We start from the raw sequence: 24438 nt of genomic DNA, 5'->3' as shown, positions 1-24438 counted from the left end.
GGTTTTGGATTAAAATATGTAATAATTTTTGTATTTGGTGAATGCTTGTTTCTGTATTTTTGTGTACTATTTTGTGATTCAGATCACTGAAATTGCTTTAACCGTGGGAGCAGGAGAGGGAGCGGGAGAGTCGTTGGATTCCATTAATGACTCAGTGGGAGTCCTCAGATTTAAAAAATGATTCCCCAGATTCGATAAAGATTCACCACAGGATAAGAACCACTGCTACAAAGCACCCGCACACCAGTGGTTCAGGAAGGAAATCCCCAGTTATGAACTTCAAACTGAATTGTAACTGCAGGCCACAGTGTGTGCCAAGAGACGACTTAATTGGTGAACGCTGTGCTGTACAAATTCCCAGTAACTTAACCTACAATGCAAATTTTTATTTTGCTTACCTTCATTTATTGGTCACGAAAGATGACTGATAATTTGAATGCTTGGTAGCTGTTTTACTTGTAGGAAAAAAGTTACATAGGTGAAATAGAAGATAGCTAATAATAAGATGCACTGTTTTGACCAATTACCTTTTGGGATAATATAAATAGACTATTAGACCCAGAGGTAATTTGTTAACTAATGTAGTCCGCTTATATTTTAATATGCTGAATAGGGCACCAATCATTTGCACTTTTACCTGAAGTCCTTGTGTTTGTTTATTTTGTAGTTTGGTTACTCTTATTCGTCATCCATCCGAGCTCATGGGTGTTCCTCTTCATCAGCAGCAGAACAAATGTACAACATTAGTGAAAAACAAAGCTGCTGCTTCGGCAACTACAGCCCTGCAGTTTACATATCCATTATTTAATGCAAATACCTGTACCACTGGAACGGGTAATCTTTCGCAGACACAGGTATGTAAACATAGTTGTTATAAAGAAGTAGCTATTTCCTCATTCACGATATTTCTTTGCAATTTGTGAGTGGATGGCAGACAAGATAAAATGCCATTTTATGATTTTGCCCATTTCAAAAATCTACATTTTCATAATGATGTAAAGCTTTTTCCATTGGGCCGTGAGAGCAAGGGCATTACACCACCTGCTCTATTTAGGGTGGACAGTGTGTTGGCCTTTTTTTCTTTTCGTAATTACCAGGACAAAAAAATAATAATAAATAACACCCCATACTCTGAGCGAAAACTCCCAGGGCTTGGGGGTTATAATTATTAATTTGTTTTCAAAAAGAAATTCTCACTTTAGGGGTTTGTTTTTGAAAAACAAAAAATGTTAAAAGTTTGAAGGGGGATAATAAAACCGACGGCTGAGATCCATCAAACTTTTTGTACATTAATGGGAACTGGCATGACAGCACTTACTTTCAAGTGCAGAGATAACCGCTGATCTGGAGGGCATCTCTACATTTGGCGGACCACAGTCTGGCAGGCTGGTGGAGGTAGTACCATGTGCCAAAGACGAAATCAGGCCATCTCATAGGTAATAGATGGATACATAGTATAGCTTTTGAGGTGTTCTGAGGCTATTAAGGAACAATTTGTTTGAAAATTCAGTATTAGTTGCAGCAATAAAATCACATGCAATTCTAGATTACATAAAAAGACATACTGATGAAAAAGCAAGTTCCAGTATGATTGTGTTTAGCTGTGCATTTTTCTCCCTGATAGATGAGGGAACTTCATTACGACATTTAAGTGTTGAAAAATGAGTCATAGTGCACTGGACGAGGCCCTCCGATCATATTGAGTCTATGGGTTGTTGTTGCTGTCTCCTTGATTCTTCTCCATTTACCCCACCATAACCTGCTCAAAGAAGATGGATCCAAAGTTTAAGGCTCGTTTTGGAGGCCAGACATAATGTCTGGTGATTTCTGGAGCGAAGAGGAGCTGGCTGAGATCAGGGTTACTAATAGAATTAGTTGCTTTTATATTGGGACAGATGCAGGGTGCCACTTCTTGCCAGCATCGTTTTGGAGGCCAGACATAATGTCTGGTGATTTCTGGAGCGAAGAGGAGCTGGCTGAGATCAGGGTTACTAATAGAATTAGTTGCTTTTATATTGGGACAGATGCAGGGTGCCACTTCTTGCCAGCATTTTACCATTGATGTCCCATATGCAAAGAGTTACTACCTTTAGTGTATCAGTGCCAGCATTTTGTTGTGAATGCCCCTTATTCTAAGAATCTTGAGAAAATGTCTACCCACATTTGCCATGGATTTCCCTTATTCCAATAATTACGTCCAATGTCCAAATGTCAACATTTATTTTGCCACAGGTGTCCTGTATGCCAGGAATTTCCTGTAGTGTGCCAGTGCCAGCATTTTGCCTTGCACCCCCTTGTACTAAGAATTCTCTCCACTGTACCAGCGTTAGCATTTTGCCATGGGTTCCACTTTTGGCAAGCATTTTGTCCAGTGTGCATGCACCGGTATTTTACCTTAGATGTTCAATATGCCAGGAATTAGGTCTAATGTGCCTGTGTCAACATTTTGCAAGGGTAGCTCCAGTATGCAAGCATTATCCATATATACCTCCATAGACCGGGGATTGACACACACACACTCTCAATCATGCTCACTTTCATTCACTCTTTCTCACTGACTTTCACTTATCCTTCCTTACACTCACCTCCTTAGACTTCCAAACCCTGCTATACAATTATCTGCACTCACTCTGCCACTCGCATTCATTCTTACTCAGTCTCACTAATCCTCACTTATTCATTCTTGCTTACAGTTACACTCTTATTTATTCTGTCACTCCTCTGTCACTCACTCTCACACACATTCACATGTTCTCTCTCACACCTACACACACATTCATGCTTCTATTCACTCACACTCATTGTCAGTCACGATAGCACTTCCCCACTCTCATTCATTCTCACCCAGTCACTCTCCCACTCAAATTCACTTCCTCACCCTCGAAGATAAACACCTTTCGTATCTCACCTTGACAGAGGAACAGAGGAACAGTCTGTTTGTCATCATTGAAGAAGAATCACATCTAAGCCCCATGAAAATGTAACTTTTTTTTTTACAGAAGAAAATAGGAGTGCCCTCTTTGCTGCTGACCGATTGATTTAGGGTATCGGGAAGTGTGATAAAATGTCACACATCCTCAAAGAACTCTGCTGGCTACCTCCACCAGCCCTCATCTCTGTCTAAGTTTTCATTCCCATCTACAAAGCATAAACGTGAGCAGTCTTCCATATGTGGCAAGAACATCAATACCTCTGGTGGGCTTTGCTACACTTCAGCAGCAACATCAGATTTGAGAAAAAAACTTGACAATCCATTTCTTGTTATGCTGCTAAGATCTGGAAGTCCTCTCTGTCTGGACCAGGCAAACTCACAGGCTGCTTCTCGGGGAGGGACTGAAAGACCCTCCTCTTTAAGGAACTCCTCATCCATTAGTAATTCTTCCAGTGTCTTTCTCTTCCACTCTTTCCCTACATTTGTACAGCACTAAACTGCTTTGTAGCTAGATTTATGTTATGAATAACTCCACTGATATAAATGCATACTTACAAAGAATTGATAATTCTCTAATTCTCATCACCTGAAGGAGAGTATTGTTGGAAATTTCTGATCCAAAGTCCTAAAAAGGGTTTGACATTCCACTGCCTTCACTACCCCACATGAATAATAGGGGAGAAACAGAATTCAGAATGCATTTACGTAAAAAAAAATAATGCAAATCATGTTTCTAGTGGCTTTGTTTTCATTCAGTAATATACATCTTAGTTAAAAAAAATAGTGTCTTCAGCCCTTTTTGTCTCTCTCATGCTTTGTGTTTTTTGCTGTTATGTTATTTTACACAGGTTTAATATAGTACGTCTTTCTGCAAATGCTTGGGGCCCCATTAGGATGGCGGGCGGACTCAGTCCGCCCGCCACCCTAACGGAGATCGGGACCGCCCACCGAAAGGGCGGGGGTCCCGACATCGGCATTAGGATGCGCCCGCCACAATGGCGGGCGCATTCCTCAAGTTTACATTGTGGCGGGCGGTGCTCACTGCACCGCCCGCCACAAGGTGAAATACAAATGCACGCATCCCCTCCGCCATCCTAATCAGGTGGAGGGGAAAACGAGAGTGGTTGTCGGGCGGATTGCCTCCGCCTGGGTGGCGGTGGCCACCGCCACCCTGGCGGAGGCAATCCGCCCGATATCCTAATGGAGCCCTTGGTCTCTTGACGTGTAATGAGGTGGTTTAGTGCCATCGTGTGTTTTTCCAAATTAGTGTCTCTTTGAGCTTGAGGTTGTTTCACTGTCTATTGGAGTTGTTTCTTGCCTGGAGTTCTTTTCACGACCTAGACTCTTGCTAGCCATAGCCACGCAAATGGTTTGTGTTTCCAAGTACCTTAGCTTTTATGCTGACACCAATTTATTTGTAGTGAACTCTGGTCTAATGTCCTATGCTTGTGTCTTGAAATTTCTATCTTGTCATTCGTTAGGCTTATCCTGTCACAATATCACAGATCCTTGTATCTAGCTCTCTTGAGTTCCCCTTCATCCGCTACATGCTACATCTAACAAACAAAGGGCGAGGTGAACAGATCTGTTGTGTGATTGTAAACCATGCAATTCGCAAAATCACACAGGGTTTGTGACTGCAAAGTGAAAGTGCAGCCGGGCGGGCTAAGCAACAAAGGAAACTGGTCGGCACAGGCTCAATGGCATCCGTCCTTGTAGGGGCAGCTTGCCTTTGAATTAGCCCACTAGCTCCTTCCCCAGCTATCCTGTTGCAGGAGAGGAAGACTCCTCCCAGCAAATGGATCCTTGGTTCTCAGTTCCTGTGTATACTTGACACCCAATTCACAAGGCAGGCCTGGCAGCTGTAAGCTGTTGGGCCAACCAGAAAAGGCTACCAGTGGCCTTATAAGCTACTTAGAAAAGTAAGGCTACTAAAGCTATTTTTCGTAAATAGTTATGTTAAATCCGAATATGGCAATATGTTGGATTTAATTTAACTGTTAATTTGACATGGGCTCTAAAAAAATTGAATGTCAAAAGGATTGGTTTGACAGTTCGAATTTGACAGTGCTTGAGCTGTCATGTTTTCTTTTGCCACCGCAGTGGTGCACAATAAACTCACTAGCTTCCCTTAATGACCATTTCCCCCACAGGCCCTGGGTACCCCAAGTACCATATATTAGGGACTTCTAGCTAAGTTAAGCTTTTCAATTAGGATTTCCAATCGTCACACCTTTTACTAGGGACGTCCACATATGTTAACATTGACAAACCAGGATTAGCCAATTTGTACCCACTTGTACACACGTTTAGGAGTCAAAGCACATACACTGGGCACAAGACATCCACACCCCAGTGTGCCGAGCCATTAGACATGTGTGGTCTAGTCCGTACTTTTGTTTAGTGTTAAGTTGATGTTCTAATGAGTATCATACAGGCAGGAGCGCTACATTTTGTGGAGTGTTGTTTTGAAGTGTTGGGCTATAATGATGTGTTGTGTATGGTAATGAGAAGGGATTTGTTATGAGTATTATATGGGATAGTGTTAACCCCTTCCGTGCTCATGACGGCTCCACGCCGTCATGAGTCACGGTAGGTGTGTCCTCATGACTGCGTGGAACCGTCATGCCGCTCCTTCCACTCGGCACTAATTCCCTGCCTGTGCGGGCGAATTAATGAGCAGGCGGGATGACGGCACCATTCCGTCATGAGCACACGCCGCCCGTGACTCATGACTGCGTGGAGCCGCCATGAGCGCGCGCCCCCCCCGCACCGGGGAGGAATTTGCTGTGCAAGCAAAGGGTTAAAGAGGAATGATGATTATCGGACTAGTGGGCGGGGGGAGGGAATACGCAAAGTTGTGGGATTGATCGTTACTTGTTTTTGTAAGACAATAATATGACCATACACAGGAATGTAAGACTGATACAGGTAGTTGCAATGGTACCGACTACTGATAATTCTAGACGATAGCAGACAAGTTGCATAAGGACCGAAATGTAAATTATGCCGTGAAGTATTGCATGTTTCCTTGAATGTAAGCGAATCCAGGTTGATACAGAAATGTATATACAATAGCGTAAGATGTATGTCGTAAATACTCGGCAATACCGCAGTCCTGTAAGTATCATGAAAATTAATAAAGCCAATAAAACTTTGTTTAAAGAAAAAAGAGGAATGATGATCTATGACTATGATGTGTTGCTGTGGCGTCTGGTGGGGGTAGTCGGTTATAGAACTGTTCCGTTGGTGCAGTACACTGTTGTTGTGTAGTACTTAAAAATACATAGGATCTGCGCGTTTAGACAACATAAACTAAGGGATTGGTGTCCAGACTGATTCCAGACACCTCCAAAGGATATGTTAGCCCTCAGACCAACTAGCTCCACAGTGCCACCATAAGCCCCCTAACTTTGCCAAGGAGCATTTTGTTTCTGGCAGCTATCGAACATGCTCGCAGGCAGGTCGCTCCACACGGCCGCCAGCTGCCTCGTGTCCTGCTTGCTGCCGCCCGCTGGTTCCCACCGTTTCCCGATCCTTTCCTGCCGCTGCGTTCCTGCGGCCCAGCCCCCCTGCTCGCCATTAGCCACGCCGCTCCCGCCTCCCAACTGCTCCTCCCTCCCTATTCCCCTCTTATGGAGGACGTGCCGCTGGCATGCCGAAGGCAAGCCCGTCTGCGCTTGGACCGCACCCAGCGCCAGAACCCCTGGACCCCGCGAACGCCACAACACCAGACTCCGCTACGACGCCAGCACCCTCCACGCACTCAACGCAGGCCGAAACCACACCTGCTTCCAAGCCGCCCCGAAATGGATTCATGGACCTTTCTCTTGCCACACCTGCAGCTTCACCTGTGACAGAACCACCAAACCCCCAAGGACTGGACCCAACCACCCCCGCTGCATACTCCTCAACACCCACTCCACACGCAAACACGCCGTCGAGCTCTGGGATCATCGACTTCACGCGTTTAAGTCTAATTAGTTTAACTAAAACCAACAGACCCTTTAACATTAAATGCATTAAAGTGATTGGTGTGCGGTTCCCCAGGCTGGGTTTGGCTGCTCCCAAGGGAGCTATGGCACACAGTTTGGGAACCACTGGCATACTCACTCTGTAAAGCCTGTGTCCGCCTTTTTAACCTGCTTGATACATGCATGAGCGTGTTTAGATTTAAAAGTTTTGGCGTTCTAACACCACAGGGCCAGAGACCAGAAGAGCTTGCATTGAGTGACATGGGCTGCTTGTCATCAGTTCTGTGCATGCCCCCGTGAATACAATTGGAGCACAGGGAGATGGTTTGACAGTCTGACTTCTGGTAACATGGTCAAACAGAGCATAACCTGATGCTTAGAGTCTTTCATAAGTGCAGCTGTCCCTGTGCTCTTCCTAGCTGCATCAGAGGCTGACAGGTGCATCCACAGTGCTCAGCAGGCTTCCTGGGCCTCATTGGTACACTTTCTGACCCATACCTGCAACTGAGGCTTTGAGTGTCAATTACATGTCCTCACCTTTGTTTCTCTCCTGCATGTGGTCACATTACTATAAGCTGTCAAATTGCCATAATGACCGAGCCCTGTCTTTTCAGATTGCATTCTGGTACCAGTATTCCTACACCTATAATGTGATAGTCAAGTCAAATGATTTATATAGCGCGCTACATACCCAGAGGGTCTCAAGGCGCTTGAAGAAGGGTGGGGGAATTACTTGTCGAATATCCAAGTTTTAAGTTGCTTTCTGAATGCTAGGTGGTTCTGAGTGAGGCGAAGGTGAGTGGGAAGTGAGTTCCAGGTTTTAGCTGCCAGGTAGGAGAAGGATCTACCTCCCATGGTGGTTTTGTTGATGCGAGGTACAGTAGCAAGGGCTTGGTTGGAGGATCGCAGCTGGCGGGAGGGGGTGTAGAAGGAGAGTCGTGTGTTAAGGCATTCGGGTCCAAGTTCGTAGAGTGCTTTGTGTGCGTGGGTTAGGAGGCGGAAAGTAATCCTTTTATTGACGGGGAGCCAGTGGAGGTTTTTCAGGTGACCAGAGATGTGGTCTTTACGCGGGATGTCTAGTATGAGTCTGGCTGAAGCGTTCTGGATGCTTTGGAGTTTTTTCTGGAGTTTTGCGGTGGTACCGGCGTATAGGGTGTTTCTGTAGTCCAGGCGGCTCGTGACCAGTGCGTGGGTGACAGTTTTTCTAGTTTCGGTGGGGATCCAGCGAAATGTTTTTTTGAGCATGCAAAGAATATTGAAGCAGGATGATGAAACGGCGTTGACTTGTCTGTTCATGGAGAGTGAAGAATCCAGGATGACGCCCAGGTTCCGTGCGTGGTCCGTCGGGATGGGTGCTTTTCCAAGGGTCTCTGGCCACCAAGAGTCATCCCAAGCGGAGGGGGAGGAACCTAGGATAAGGACTTCTGTTTTGTCTGAGTTCAGTTTTAGTCGGCTGTGTTTCATCCACTCGGCTACTTCTTTCATTCCTTCATGTAGGTTGGTTTTGGCAGTGTTAGGGTCTTTGGTGAGTGAGAGGATCAGTTGAGTGTCATCAGCGTAGGAGATGATGTTGAGGTTGTGTTGGCGTGCGATGACCGCGAGGGGGCTCATGTATACGTTGAAGAGGGTAGGGCTGAGTGAAGATACTTGTGGCACGCCGCAGATGACTTCAGTGGCTTCTGACTTGAATGGTGGGAGGCGGACTCTTTCGGTTCTTCCGATGAGGAACGAAGTGATCCAGTCCAGTGCTTTTCCTTGGATTCCGATGTTTCTGAGGCGCTGTAGTAGGGTGCTATGACAGACTGTGTCGAAGGCTGCGGAGAGGTCGAGGAGGATGAGGGTGACTGTGTCTCCATTGTCCAGTAGAGTTCGAATGTCGTCTGTTGCTGCGATGAGGGCGGTCTCAGTGCTGTGTTTGGCTCGGAAGCCGGACTGTGAGGAGTCGAGGGATTTGTTGGTTTCGAGGAATGCGGCGAGCTGGTTGTTGACCGCTTTCTCGATGACTTTGGCCGGGAATGGAAGGAGCGAGATGGGGCGGTAGTTTTTGAGTTCGGTGGGGTCAGCTGTGGGTTTTATCAGAAGGGCGCTGAGTTCGGCATGTTTCCAGCTTTCCGGGAAGGTGGCGGAGTTGAAGGAGCAGTTGATGACGTCTCGGAGGTGTGGTGCTATGATGGAGTCTGCTTTGTTGAAGATGTGGTGAGGGCATGGGTCTGTGGGGGATCCTGAGTGGATGGAGTTCATCAGGCGGATGGTGTCCTCAGTGGAGATTGGGTTCCAGTCATTAAGGATGTTCAAGGGGGGTGAAGGTCCTGCAGAGGGTTGGGTGGGTTGGTCTCCGGGTCGGTTGTCGAAGCTGTTGTGGATGTCTGCGATTTTGTTGTGGAAGAATGAAGCTAGGGAGTTGCAGAGGGCTTGAGAGGGGGTGATGTCGTTGGAGTTGGCTGAAGGGTTGGTAAACTCTTTGACGATGTTGAATAATTCCTTGCTGTTGTGGGCGTTGTTATCTAGTCGGTCTTTGAATGCGGCTTTCTTGGCAGACCGGATTAGTTGGTGGTGTATGCGGGTGGCGTTTTTGAAGGCGTCCCTGGTGCTGGTGTTTGGGTCTTTTTTCCAGGTCTTCTCGAGGGAGCGACAGAGTTTCTTAGATTTCTTAAGATCGTCGTTGAACCAGGAGGCGTTTTTGCTGCCTAGTTTGATTTGGCGTTTTTTCAATGGTGCTAGGATGTCGGCGCTGTTGGATAGCCATTGGGTGAGGTTAATGGCTGCTTGGTCGGGGTTTGAGGAGTGGGCAGGGGGGTTTTGAAGAAGCGATGAGGAGATCTGGTCGATGGTGATTTTGTTCCAGTTTCTTCGCAGGGTAGGTTGAGGATGGTTGTGGGTTGTGGTCTTATTGTAGATAGTGAACGCAGCTGTGGTCCGTCGAAAGGAGAGCTGTGGTGTGGCTGAAGGAGACATGTTTGCTGGAGGTGAAGATAGGGTCGAGTGTGTGACCTGCAATGTGGGTGGGGGTAGTGACAAGTTGTTTGAGTCCGAGGTTGGCGAGATTGTCCAGAAGGGTGGTGGCTTTGCTGTCATTATTCTTTTCCAGGTGAAAGTTGAGGTCTCCCAATAGGATGTATTCCTCGGAGGGGAGGGCGTGTGGGGTGATAAGGTCAGTGATGTCGTCACTAAATTGTGCACAGGGTCCTGGAGGCCGGTAGAGGAGGGTGCCTCTGAGTGTGGTCTTGGGGTCGGTGTGGATCTGGAAGTGAAGGTGTTCGGCGGTAGCGAGGTTGACGTCTGAGCTGGTAGAGATGCGGATGGAATTCTTGTGGACGATAGCGATGCCTCCTCCAGTTTGGTCGGCGCGGTCCTTACGGATGATCTTGTAGCCTTCCGGGATGGCAATGGTGATGTCTGGGGCTGAAGAGGCGTTCATCCAAGTTTCTGTTAGGAAGGCGACGTCCGGAGAGATGGTGTCTAGTAGATTCCAGAGGTCGATGGCTTGCCTGTGGACCGAGCGGGTGTTGAGCAGGATGCATTTGAGGTGGTTGGGGGTCAGATAACTGTTTTGTGTTCGAGGATGAGGAGTTGTTCTTGGTGCCGTCGAACTTGCAGGAGTTGCAAGAGAAGGGTCCATGGGTGTGTCTAGGAGCGGCTTGGACGCAGTTGGGGAATCGGCCTGTGTTTAGGGCTAGGAGGGTGGAGGCGTCGTATGTAATGCGGGAGGGGTGGGTGGGACGAGGGCCAGGGGGTCTGGCGCTGGGCGCGGTCCAGGCGCTGACGGGCGTAGACGGACTTACCTTTGGCGCACCTTCGGCGCGCAGGGGGCGCGAACGCTGCGCGTGTACGCTGCACGCAAGAGCATCTGTCATAAGTGGGAGGGGCGAGGGAGGAGCAGCTGGGAGGCGGGTGCGTGGTGGAGGGGGCGGGCTCTGGCCAACAACAACAACAGCAATAGCGGCTGGGGCGGAAGCGCCGACCGGGTCGGGTGAAACCGATCAAATAACTACGCGGGTGGCCACACAATGCCAATGCAGGGAGCAGCTAATGCAGGAGAACAAATAAACAAATAATGCAGCAATGGACAACAAACACGGGCACACGATCTCAGGCAGGCCAAAACAAGGTGTAAAATAAACAAATAATGCAGCAGAGGACAACAAACACGGGCACACGATCTCAGGCAGGCCAATACAAGGTGTAAAGTAAACAAATAATGCAGCAACGGACGATCTCTGTGATCAGCAGCAGAGCTGCGCAAACGATACCCAGCTTGAGGCAGGAGAGAGCAGGGGCAGGAGGGAGCGACCGTAACTGACGAAGTCAGGATGGTCACAGCGCTACGGTGTCTGGAGAGGAGGCTTTGTTGCTTAGTGGGAGGGAGGAGCAGCTGGGAGGCGGGTGCGTGGTGGAGGGGGCGGGCTCTGGCAAACAACAACAACAACAGCAATGGCGGCTGGGGCGGAAGCGCCGACCGGGTCGGGTGAAAACGATCAAATAACTACGCGGGCGGCCACACAATGCCAATGCAGGGAGCAGCTAATGCAGGAAAATATGAAAATGTCACACATAAGCAAAGTGAAACCTTGACAGCTGTGAGTGTCCCTTGCGTGTATGTGGGTGTAATGCCAAGAATCCCCTAGGAAAGATCCAACCCCGTTACTTGATGGGAGAGAACGAAGGACCCCGTCATGGTCTCGGGTTGGACACCCCACAAGGGATGTCAGACCACTGCATGCTGGAGCTTCTACTTGCAGGGAACTCAGTGTCTTGTGTCAGCTTGGAAGCTTCTCTTCTGTCTATAGTGTTGATATGGTTCTTTTATACCATAAAGATAGCCTTGGGGTTCCTAACACAATTGATGTGTTTTGAGTACAATTATGTAAATTAGCCTAAATCAATACCTGCAGTTATGCAAAGTAGTTATTTTGCCCTAGAGTGAAGATGACTATTATACAGAGTATGTTAATCCTGTTATGTGCGTCATGTGCATGGACTTTTCTAAAACTCCTCATGCATAATAAATGAGGCTAGTTTCAAGGAAACCGACTTACATTTATTCAGCACATAACTGGGTAAAAGGTCAGTGCTAGAACCGTTATTCAAAGCAAGCAAGGACAAATGTAGGTGAAAGGTCATTTAGCTATTTAGGCCTCTGTTGGGATACATAACAGCGTAGAAGATGGTGCAAGTTTGTTTGATAAGATGTAATGTTATGTAGCCGTTTGTAATGTCGGTACAGGGGGTTGTATGATGGTATGGTGTTATGTTGTGGCTAGATGGGTGACTAAGGAAGCATGATGTAGTGTGAATTCGAGAAGCTTGTGTTACTAGTGCTATGAGTGGTGCGACCGGGGCAGCTTTGATGTACTATGATAGTGCGTGGTAGTAGGTGTTGGTAAACAACCAAATGTTGCATTGTTCTTCAAATGATACTCCGTGTGATGGTTTAGTGTAGTGGCATAGTCAGAATTGTGGTGTAGCACTTACGTTTAATGTTTTTTTTGTGAAATATGGTAAGATTAATCTTGAGTTGGACTGGTTGTAGTTATCATTCATGGTGCTCATTATTTTCTGAGCAAAGGGTGTTGTTGTGTGGTATCTTGTATGGACTATTCTCAGATTATCTGGATTATGTTAGTGATTATAGGGGCACATCAATCGAGAATTATTTCCTTCACAAACGGGTTAATTAGCAGAATCAACCCGTTTGCGAACTCAAAAATGCTTTTTAGATGCAGCAAACCCTAATTTGCGATTCAGTAACTTGTTACCGAATCGCAAAATGGGTTTGCAATTCTGTATTTGGAAGGGACATATTTAAGGCGTCCCTTCAAAATTCCGAATCCTAGTAACTGTACGCATGAATGTTTTGTGACCGTAAATGCGGCTGCAAAACATGTGCATATTACCACCTACTTCAAGTGGGTGGTAACCCATTCGCAAAAGAAAACTTTTAATTTTACTTTTCGTAAAGCAGGCCACCATCCGCGTGATTTTTGCGATTCTTAGTGGGTCGCAAATTGCTATCTACTTCATTAATATTAATGAGGTAGAGCGATTTGCGACCCCCCTAGGAATCGCTATCTGAAACTCTTTGAATTTCATGCATTGTAAATTGCGATGACCTAATTGCGATTCTCAGGAATTCGCAATTAGGTATTAACAATTTACAATTTTATTTTGATGCATGTAGCCCAGGGATACTCATAGTACGGCCCGGCAAGCCTTCCTTGGCGGCCTGCGGACTTTGCAGACATGTACCAGTTTAAAAAAAAATGTTTTCAAGAGTGTCAGTAAACACCGCCGGTTGATGCAGCCTGGACTCGGAGAGGCTCTGCTCTAGGGGGGCCGGGAGATTCCAGCCATAGAGTGGAGCTGCAGGGGCCTCAGAAGAGGTGAAACGGTATGCAGTCAAAATTTCGAGTTTTTTATTTCGACTGGACAGAATATCGACTCCAGAATATCGAGATGGCAGTAATATCGAGGTAAGTAATATCAATGTATTTTTTATCGATTTTTATGTTTAGTAAAAAATATCGAAGTTAAAAATATCGAGTAATATCGAATGACAAAAATATTGTTTATTTGTATTAGTAAAAAATATCGAAAGTTAAAATATCGACTGTTAGAATATCGACTGTCAGAATATCGACTGTCAGAATATCGACTGTTAGAATATCGATTGTCAGAAAATCGATATTTTAAATGTAGACTGTTTATAAAGTTGCTTTATTTATATTTTTGTTCAAAATAAATAAAAAGTTTGTTAATTTAGGGTTATGAAATATATAATTATTTAATTTGAAATTTAAATAAAATAGTAAAAATGTATAATAATGGTTATGAGCGGGTTGTGGGTTCTTATGGGAATAGGGTGGGAAGTGTTAAATTATATATTTTATAACATTTTATAAATTTCAAAAATAAGTAAAATATAGCAAATATTGTATTAATTTTAAAAATAATTAAAAAAAATTCTTTAAATGTACAATAATTTTATGGAGCGGGTTGTGGGTTTTTAGGGGAATAGGGCGGGAAGTGTTTTAAAATATATATTAAAAAAGTAATAAAAGTTAAAATGTATGTACAATATTGGTAATATTTATGTTTTAGGAGCGGGTTGTGGGGTTTTAGGGGAATAGGGTGGGAAGTGTATTCAAAAATTTTACATTTAAAAATTCAGAAAAAAATTTAATGTAAACATTTTTACAAAAATTTAAATTTTTTCCCCGAAATTATTTACAATTTAAAATTTGAACAAAAATTAAAAAGGAGTAAGTTGTGGAATAGGGTGGGAAGTGTATAAAAAATGTAAATTATCAAATTTCAAATTTACATTTAAATTTAAAAATTTAAATAAAATTTAAAATGTAAAAAAAATCGAAATTAATTTCAATGTTAAATTAAAAAAATTTTTAATGAAATTTGTGTATGGAAATATTTTCCTAAATGTATTTAAATCACAAAAATAAAAACAATTAAATGTTTTAAATTTTGTCCGGATTGTTTGTAATAATATAGTTATTTGGTATTATAGAGGAATAGTCTTGGAATTTTATTTATACTTTAATAAATTTAAATTTAGAAATTTATTTTAAAAATATTATTTTAATTTTTGCAAATATTTAGAAATTCGCATTTTTATTTAACTGGTAAAAGTTATGATTATTTAGTGATTTTTATTTGTAGTAGTGAATAGGATGAATTATTTGTGTATATTTGTTCAAATATTTTGGTACAAATGTTTAAAAATCTTTTATGTTTATTTCAAATGTAAATAAAATGTTCAAATCTTTGTATTAAGTATTTATATATTTTAATTGATTATTAATTTAATAAAATTATGATTGGATTTGTGATTTACCTCTAAGTCTGTTTTTAAAATCTTGAAAGACCTTACCGCGAAAAAAACTGCTATCACTGCCACTACCTCCCCTGACCTTTGCAACAATATGGCTAATTTTTTTACCAATAAGATTAAGAAAATTTATGACACCTTCCCAAACTGTCCGCAGCCTTCGGTTACTCTGGACCCCACCAGACCTTCTCTCTCCTCCCTTCCTACACTTGAGCGAGAGAGTTTTCAAAAAATTTGTAAAAAAATCAAATCTGGTTCCCCGGCGGATCCCTTAAAACCTGAGACTTTCTGTGATGCCCACGAACTTATCACAGAACATATACGAGACATTATTAACCTGTCTCTCTCTACCGCCAGAATTCCCTCCAAATGGAAGCAGGCATGGGTATCCCCCATCTTAAAAAAACCCACATTAGACCCCACGCTTCCTGAAAATTTTAGGCCCATCTCCCTGCTTCCCTGGCCAGCCAAAATTATCGAGGCACACGTTAACACCATTCTGACAAACTTCCTCCTAACCAACAACATTCTGGATAACTCCCAACACGGGTTTAGAGCTGGTCACAGCACCGAGACAGCCTTGCTCAGTGTAACAGAGGACCTCCGTACCATCCTTGACACCGACGGAACGGCAGCACTGGTCCTGTTGGACCTTAGTGCTGCCTTCGACACGGTGTCGCACGAGGTCCTTCTGATGAGACTGGAGGAAATTGGAATCACAGGGACAGCCCTAGGATGGTTTAGAGACTTTCTTTCCAACAGATCTTTCAAAGTCTCCACCCCCCCTCACATCTCTAAGGAGCATAACATCGGACAGAGAGTGCCGCAAGGTTCTTCCCTGAGCCCCACCCTGTTCAAAGTCTATGTCCGCCCTCTTGCAGAAGTGGCTAGAAGGAGCGGACTAGCATTGGTGTCCTACGCTGACGACACCCAGCTGGTGGTGGCTCTTAATGACAACAGTGGTCTGCAGGCTCCTCACTTCAAACAGACACTTACTGACATCACCAACTGGATAACGGCTAATTTCCTCCAACTTAACGCGGGGAAAACAGAGATACTGCTCCTGGGGAAAAACACCGCGTCCTGGGGAGATAGCTGGTGGCCTGATGTCTTGGGCCAACCTCCTAAGCCAAAGGAATGCGTTAAAAATCTGGGAGTCTGGGTGGACTCGGCACTGAAGTTCACTCGCCATACTAAAAAGGTGGCTGCCACCTGCTTCGGCATTTTACGTAACCTCAGACCTATTTTGAGGTTCTTCGACGGCCACACCTGCCAGTTAATTGTCCAGGCGACCATCCTTTCAAGACTGAACTATGCCAGTTCTCTTTTATTGGGGGCTAACCTTGCCGAAACCACCAGACTACAGAGAGTCCAGAATGCGGCTGCCAGGGCGCTGGTAGGCCTCCCTCGCCACTCCTCGGTGGCCGGAGCCTTGAAAAAATTGCACTGGCTCCCGGTGGGCAAAAGGATCCAGTGTAAGGCACTGTGTTTAGCCTTTAAAATCCTTAAAACCGCCTCTCCCCCAATGCTGTGCCCCCTCCTTTCGGAGTACATTCCTAGGAGGTCGCTTCGCTCAGAGGGACAACATCTCGCGATCGTCCCTCGTACCAAACTGGCCAGAATAGGCGGCCGATCCTTTAGCTTCCCAGCTGCCAAGCTATGGAACAGTCTTCCGGAATCTATCTGTGGCATGCAGGACCTTTTGGCCTTCAGAAAGGCCATCAAAACTCATCTTTTTCAGTAATTGCTTCCCTCTTTCTGTGCCTCTTACTCTCTGCATTCAGTCTTCTTGCAGCGCCGGGACGCCCCTTGGCTGGGGCAGCCGCGCGCTATATAAATTACTATAACATAACATTTAGTATTTTAATAGTGTGGTATGAAATAATTTATATTTGTTGGTTTCTGAATAGTAATTTATATGGTTATAGTGTCCAGCACCTTCCCTGAGTTTGTACTTGGTTTAGTGGGAATAGTAATTTTTATGGTTATAGTGTCCAGCTATACTTGGTGGAGTGGGAATAGTAATTTATATGGGTTTAGTGTCCAGCACATTCCCTGACTTTATACTTGGTGGAGTGGGAATAGTGATTTATATGGTTATAGTATCCAGCACCTTCCCTGAGTTTATACTTGGTGGAGTGGGAATAATAATTTATATGGTTATAGTGTCCAGCACCTTCCCATAGTTTATACTTGGTGGAGTGAGAATAGTAATTTATATGGTTATAGTATCCAGCACCTTCCCTGAGTTTATACTTGGTGGAGTGGGAATAGTAATTTATATGGGTTGAATATCCATCACCTTCCCTGAGTTTATACTTGGTGTAGTGGGAATAGTAATTTATATGGTTATAGTGTCCATCACCTTCCCTGAGTTTATACTTGGTGGAGTGGAAATAGTAATTTATATGGTTATAGTGTCCAGCACCTTCCCTGAGTTTATACTTGGTGGAGTGGGAATAGTAATTTATATGGGTTGAATATCCATCACCTTCCCTGAGTTTATACTTGGTGTAGTGGGAATAGTAATTTATATGGTTATAGTGTCCATCACCTTCCCTGAGTTTATACTTGGTGGAGTGGGAATAATAATTTATATGGTTATAGTGTCCAGCACCTTCCCATAGTTTATACTTGGTGGAGTGGGAATAGTAATTTATATGGTTATAGTATCCAGCACCTTCCCTGAGTTTATACTTGGTGGAGTGGGAATAGTAATTTATATGGTTATAGTGTCCAGCACCTTCCCTGAGTTTATACTTTGTGGTGTGGGAATAGTAATTTATATGGGTTTAGTGTCCAGCACCTTCCCTGAGTTTATACTTGGTGGAGTGGGAATAGTAATTTATATGGGTTGAATATCCATCACCTTCCCTGAGTTTATACTTGGTGTAGTGGGAATAGTAATTTATATGGTTATAGTGTCCATCACCTTCCCTGAGTTTATACTTGGTGGAGTGGAAATAGTAATTTATATGGTTATAGTGTCCATCACCTTCCCTGAGTTTATACTTGGTGGAGTGGAAATAGTAATTTATATGGTTATAGTGTCCAGCACCTTCCCTGAGTTTATACTTGGTGGAATAGGAATAGTAATTTATATGGTTATAGTGTCCAGCACCTTACCTGAGTTTATACTTGGTGGAGTGGAAATAGTAATTTATATGGTTATAGTGTCCAGCACTTTCCCTGAGTTAATACTTGGTGGAGTGGGAATAGTAATTTATATGGGTTGAATATCCATCACCTTCCCTGAGTTTATACTTGGTGGAGTGGGAATAGTAATTTATATGGGTTTAGTGTCCAGCACCTTCCCTGAGTTTATACTTGGTGGAGTGGGAATAGTAATTTATATGGGTTGAATATCCATCACCTTCCCTGAGTTTATACTTGGTGGAGTGGGAATAGTACTTTATATGGTTATAGTATTCATCACCTTCCCTGAGTTTATACTTGGTGGAGTGGGAATAGTCATTTATATGGGTTGAATATCCATCACCTTCCCTGAGTTTATACTTGGTGGAGTGGGAATAGTACTTTATATGGTTATAGTATCCATCACCTTCCCTGAGTTTATACTTGGTTGAGTGGGAATAGTACTTTATATGGTTATAGTATCCATCACCTTCCCTGAGTTTATACTTGGTGGAGTGGGAATAGTAATTTTTATGGGTTTACTGTCTAGTATATTTTCTGAGTTTAAAATTGGTGAAGTAGGAATAGGAAAATATTTTTAGATAATTAATTTTTGTTTGCTACAATAGTACAAGATGTATTTGTATAAAAATATAAAAAATATAGTTGTAATTCAAATTAATGTTAGTTCACTAATAAATTGATACATAAATCATAATAATTCAGAAATTTCAAAATTATCTCAAAATATTGAAAATATTATTTAATTATAAAAAAAATGTATAATAAAATATTAGACACACACAGGGTTAAATTGAACAATTGAAATACAGTATAATTTTATTAGCAAGAGAAATTAATAATTGGATACTGTTTATTATCACAAAAAATATAGCAAGTCAATATATACATTTATAAAAAAATATTCAATTGGATTTAAAACATGTTTATGTTCACATTTATTTTAACTGTAATTTTTTTATAACAAACATAATAACATAGTGTACATTTTATTAAATAACAATTATTTTAATCACATACAAAATAGAAATATTTTAATAATAAACTTGTTGAAAATAATTGTTATATTTGTGTTATATACATTTTTTCATCTTTTAAAGTAGAGAATATTGATAGATACATTTTTATCAACTTTTTACAATAGTAAAACTTTTGTGGGTTACAAAATGGAAATAGGTTAATTTAGAAATTAATAAAATTAATATTGAAAATATTAATAATTTTTACATAGGTTAATTATTCAGAATTTATTTAAATACATAGGTAATTGTCAAAATAACATTAATATATTTATAAACATAATGTTTAACACAAAGTTCTATATAGAAGTCATTTTTACATTTAAATTAATTACAAAGTGTACATATAAATAATAATTTTCTTTTTAACAGTTAAATAACAGTGCAAATATTTTTTTTAAACAAAGGATATTATTTAATATTTAAAAAAAATATTCATCACTAATAACATATAGGGGGCGATTCCGATTCGGGAAAAAACGCTCCGAATAGCCATTCGGAGCGTTTTTCCCATACGAATCGTACCCTGCAATGTCCCCCGTACGTACGACGAATTATGATTCGTACCAGGAGCCGTACTCCGTACGAGTCGTACAAAGACCGTACGACTCTAATCTCCGTACCATTCTCCCTTGGAACCCGCTGTACACGACATCTGTGCGGTTCGCGGCTAGTTTTTACGACCCAGCAAGTACGATACGTGTCAGGTACGCACCGTACGACCCTTTTTCTACGGGAGCTGAAAACAGCCGTAAAAGCAGAGTTGGCGCCGAAACAGGTACGCAACGGCCCCCCCGGGTACGGTGCGTACCCCCCATGATCGCAGGGGTACGCACCGTACCCCTGCGATCATGGGGTGTACGAGCCGAACCCCATGTACGATCGGTGTATGAGCCTTACCCCATGTACGATCGGTGTACGAGCCGTACCCCATGTACGATGGGTACACCGACCGTACATGGGGTACGGCTCGTACACCAACCGTACATGGGGTACGGCTCGTACACCGACCGTACATGGGGTACGGCTCGTACACCGACCATACATAGGGTACGGCTCGTACACCGATCGTACATGGGGTACGGCTCGTACACCCCATGATCGCAGGGGTATGGTGCTAACCCCTGCGATCATGGGGTGTACGACCGTACGGTGTGTATGTGTTTGTGTGCTTTTCCGTACGACTCGCCCTTACCTGACATGGACCGTACGAATCGCGTCCTCATACCCCGGTCTGGATCGTACTCGTCCGGTCGTACAGCATGTGTACGAGTCGTACGGCATGTGTACGGTTCACTGTTTCAGCCTTGCAATACGTACGGATCACGACGATTCAGACGGATTAACGGAATACGGATCGTACTACGCGACACGGATGGGTACGATTCGTACGGAGAGGGCTCCGAATACAAATCGTACGGACTGTTTTTTTTCCCGAAGCGGAATCGACCCCATAATGTAAGGCTTTGTTTTTACTTTTAAAGTGTAGAAAAATAGAAATTAAATAGCCTTTTCATATATACAGGGACTATTTTTTAATCGCGTAATGTTATTTTGGCTCATTTGGTGGCGGAAGAGGCCGCGGTTGGATGCTGCTTCACGTTGGAGAGGGTAAGTTTGTTTTTATTATATTTAATGAAGTTATTTTAAGTGTATGTGTGGTGTGTTTAGGTTTAGTTAGATAGTATTATTGATCCGAGATTGTGTTTTAGGTGTTAGAGTGTACGATATTTGCTTTTTACTGCGTTTCAGTTGTGTGTGTGTGTGTGAGGTATGCTAACATGTTTAAATGTTTGTAATGGATATGTTCAGAGCATAAATATGTGTTTTTCTATCTGTATGGGTGTATTTTTGTGGGTGGGTATGTATATTTCTATTTTTCAGGTTATCGTCTCGGTTTCATGTTTTGGAGGAGATCGTTTTTTTTTTATAAAGTTGTTTGACGAGTATTATATACTCTTATTTTTACACACATGCTTTGTTTTTCTGGTTTTCCAGGAGCGTTTATTTTTTTAAATTACTATTTTCGGGTTTTGAAGGGTACATCCTGTGGATTACATTGGAGAGGAGTCGCCATGGATTTGCTTGTATTTTTCCATTTTTTTTTGGGCTTCCTTGGATTGTATGGATATTTTTCAAGCTTTGCTATGGATTGTTTGTCATTGGATTACTTTTCAAGCAGCAACGTAAATGTAAGTATTTAAATAAAATGTTTTTGGGTGGGAAAACTGTTTAAATTTGTTATATTGTTATGTTATATGTAACATTTGGTAAATAAATTATCATAATACATTTTATATATGTTTTAATAATGTATTTGATAATTTAATTACAATTTGTTACATATAATAAAGGATAGGAAATGTTATATTTAGAAGTGGCTAATGTAGCATGTATATTTATGTTATATTTTATAGAATAGTTTTAGCTATAATAGAGAGATATTCCAGTCCTTTGCTAGTTGGATAGAGGGTAACTTGGCTTTGGAGTGTGTTATACATTTTTTTTAGTTTCTTTGCTTAATTTAGGTCCAATCAGGGTTACTGATTACTCCATTCGGAGCTCTTGGTAACTCTGCTCTTTTTGTAAGGATTGTATTAATTTGTGAAGGGTAGGTGTCCCTCTGCCTGTAGTTGATTGGAAGGCATTATGCCACCCTTCAACTGCATTGTTGGTTTTAGCTTCTTTGTTTAGTGTGCTAAGGTAGACATTCCACCAGGCTATTTGATATTTTTGGTTGTCTTCTATGGCCAGATCGGTGTAGCCTTCCTACCCATGTATCTTCAAAGTAGCCAAGCATAGGGCTTAGTCTTTCTTCGTTTCTTTTATAGTAGGGGCTTTCTATTAATAATTTATAGTGTTCTGCAACATCTGTCACAGGCACATAGGCTAGGGAAATTCGTTTTTTTATTTGATAAGCAAAGGTGCTGTCTGTGGCGTATTGGACACTTAGGGGGGTCATTAGGATGGCGGGCGGACTTTGTCCGCCCGCTATCCTGTCGGTATGCAGGACCGCCCGCCATAAGGGTGGGGGTCCCGGGGGTTGTATTAGGATGTGCCCGCCTCAGTGGCGGGCACATACTGCGTGTAAAGCATTGTGGCGGTCGGTGCTCTCAGCACCGCCCGCCACAATGCTTAAAAAAACACTTTTACATTTGCATATTCAAAGCGGTAGGCACCGCGCGGTGCATGCCGCTTTGATTATGCAAATGCAGGGGGTACCACAGGTACCCCCGTGTGCACCCCCCTACTCTCCTTCACTCTGGGGGCCTACACGGAGCCCCCAGAGTGAAGTCCGCCTAAAGCACATCATAATATGGCTGGCGGTGTCTGATAGACACCGCCACCATATTATTCCTTTTCCGCCGTGGCCGCAAGGCTACCTACCGCCAGCCTGGCGGGGGCAATCCGCCCGACATCCTAATGGGCCCCTTAATGTTGATTTTTGGAGGTGTCGCCATATACATTGATTGAAATGATAATAGCAACCTTTTATTGCTGTGTGTGGGTATGTTTTAAGGATGCTGTTTATCATTGCTTTCTCAAAGTCAATGATTATTCTTTGTGGAAAATAGTCATTGGTATGTATTTTGACTTGGGTTAGTATTTCCAGATAGGTAGATTGCTGTTTGTTTGGTAGGAGGGCATGTAGGAAGAGAATATTTGCATTTTGGAAATGACCGTGGATAGTATACATTTGATAAAAAGGTTTAGGACATACTGAAAAAGTACAGTCCATCATCCAAGTTTGGCATTGACTTAGTTTAGTCATGTTGTTTGCTGTGGCAAACAGAATAACACTTTTATCTTTCGACTTGTTGTCATAGAGGACAAATGGTTCTTTACTGTGAGTTACCGAGAGTTCAGGGGGAATTTGCACTTCTTCGAAAGTTGTAGGTGTGGGAGGAGTAGTTGAAGTAGCTCTTTTTTGTCTAGCTATAGTTCTTTTAAGGCATTCTATAGATGGTAGTTGGCTAGAAGCATGTTGGGGCAGTACACTTAAATGTTGTTTCAAAATAGCAGTTGTTGGTTGATCAGTACTAGTACTAGCTTCTTTGAGAGAATCAATCATTTCTCTAATCTCTATTTCAGTTACATTGGGTGGGTGATTATGTTCCTTAGTATAAGTAACAGTGGTCTCCTGAGTGATAGCTCTACCATAACATTTGCTAGAATAGTACTGTGTGCACTTCCAAAACACTTTCATATCTTTCTGTTTCTCCTGAGTGTATACATATCCCATGTAACAAAGAAGCATTTTCCCTTTTTGAGAATAAACAAATGTTGCTCCTTCAGTCATACTTGCCTTTTTGTGCTAGGAGAAATTAAAATTTAAATATTAGAAAATTATATAAATCATGTATGTTCTATTCTGAAAACACAAAATTGCACATTCATTATTTACCTGTATATTTCTATGTTGATTTTAGGTGTTGCTTTTCTTAAAACTGTTCTTTTCAGGTGTTGATTTTCTTCAAATTGTATTTTTCTGTGTATTTCTTTTGTACCTGTGGAGATTGATAAAATCTTTTTTAAAGCACTTATGTTTTTTTGGTTGTGCTCTGCTAGCTAGTTTTTAGTTTGTTACCTCTGTATTAAGGTTTTAAGTCATGTTTTAAAATATATACTTACTTTTTATATTTTTTCTGAGAAGTGCAGATGTTGTGTAGGTCTTCTTTATTGAATTTTCCTCTGTAGAAAATAGAGTAGGAATAAAAAATATGTTTTAGGTATTTGTTTTTTAAACACAGGTTTGAGCATTTAGAGTTAGGTTTTGGATATATATAAAGGTGGTGGTAGTACTTACTTTAGATCGGTGTAGCTGGTTTTCTGTTGAAGTCAATCAGTTTTCTTTCAGCAATCCAGCAGTTTCCCCTTCCTTTTGTTTGGAGATTTTGACTGCAATTCTTGCTGGTTTTAATCTTGTTTTTATAGCATTAGTTTAATTGTTTCTGAAAGTTTATTGGTTGTTTAAATTGATAGCTTATTCCTATTTGTGCATTTTTATTTTTTTTATTTTTTTGCTAATTGGTTTCCTTATATGGGTGACGCCAATTACTATTTTTATTATGTGTAAGGGACTTTATTTCTGTAGGTAATGCCTTATTTTCCATTGAAAGTGCAAGAATTGTTATAATGTGCTGTACTAAATGTTTTATAATTTGCAAAAGTTGTTTATGAGTTTTAAAATGTTTGTTTGATATCAATGTTTATTTTTAACATTTTGCAATATTTATTGTGTGCTGTTTATATTTTAAAAAATAGCTTATGGTTATTTGTGAATAATATAATAAAGAGATATTTAATTATAAAGTGCATTATTTATGTTTTTTGTAAAGTCGATAATGTTAAAAAGACGATATTTTTGCATTCTATATTTTTGTGGTCGATATTTTGGCTATGTTAATGTTAAGATCTGAAAATCGATGTTTTTAAAAGCGATAATATTGTTGGTCGATATAGTTGTAGTCAATATTAATTATAGACGATATTCTGGTTTCGATATTTTTGTAT

At 42.1% G+C, this 24438-nt stretch overlaps 1 protein-coding gene across 1 annotated transcript in view; it reads left to right on the top strand.

The window, feature by feature from the left end:
- The window catches only part of TCFL5 (transcription factor like 5), a 451726-nt gene that overhangs the window by 3900 nt on the left and 423388 nt on the right, over positions 1-24438 (top strand). The window contains exon 2 of the mRNA XM_086932832.1: positions 668-854. Coding sequence (XP_086788958.1) covers positions 668-854 — 187 coding nt within the window. The remainder of the gene's footprint in view (positions 1-667; positions 855-24438) is intronic.

This window comes from Lissotriton vulgaris, chromosome 7 (genome assembly GCF_964263255.1).
Source record: "Lissotriton vulgaris chromosome 7, aLisVul1.2, whole genome shotgun sequence".
Taxonomy (NCBI): Eukaryota; Metazoa; Chordata; class Amphibia; order Caudata; family Salamandridae; genus Lissotriton; species Lissotriton vulgaris.
Note: the sequence above shows the minus strand (reverse complement) of the source record. Positions and strands in the feature narration are given on the sequence as shown.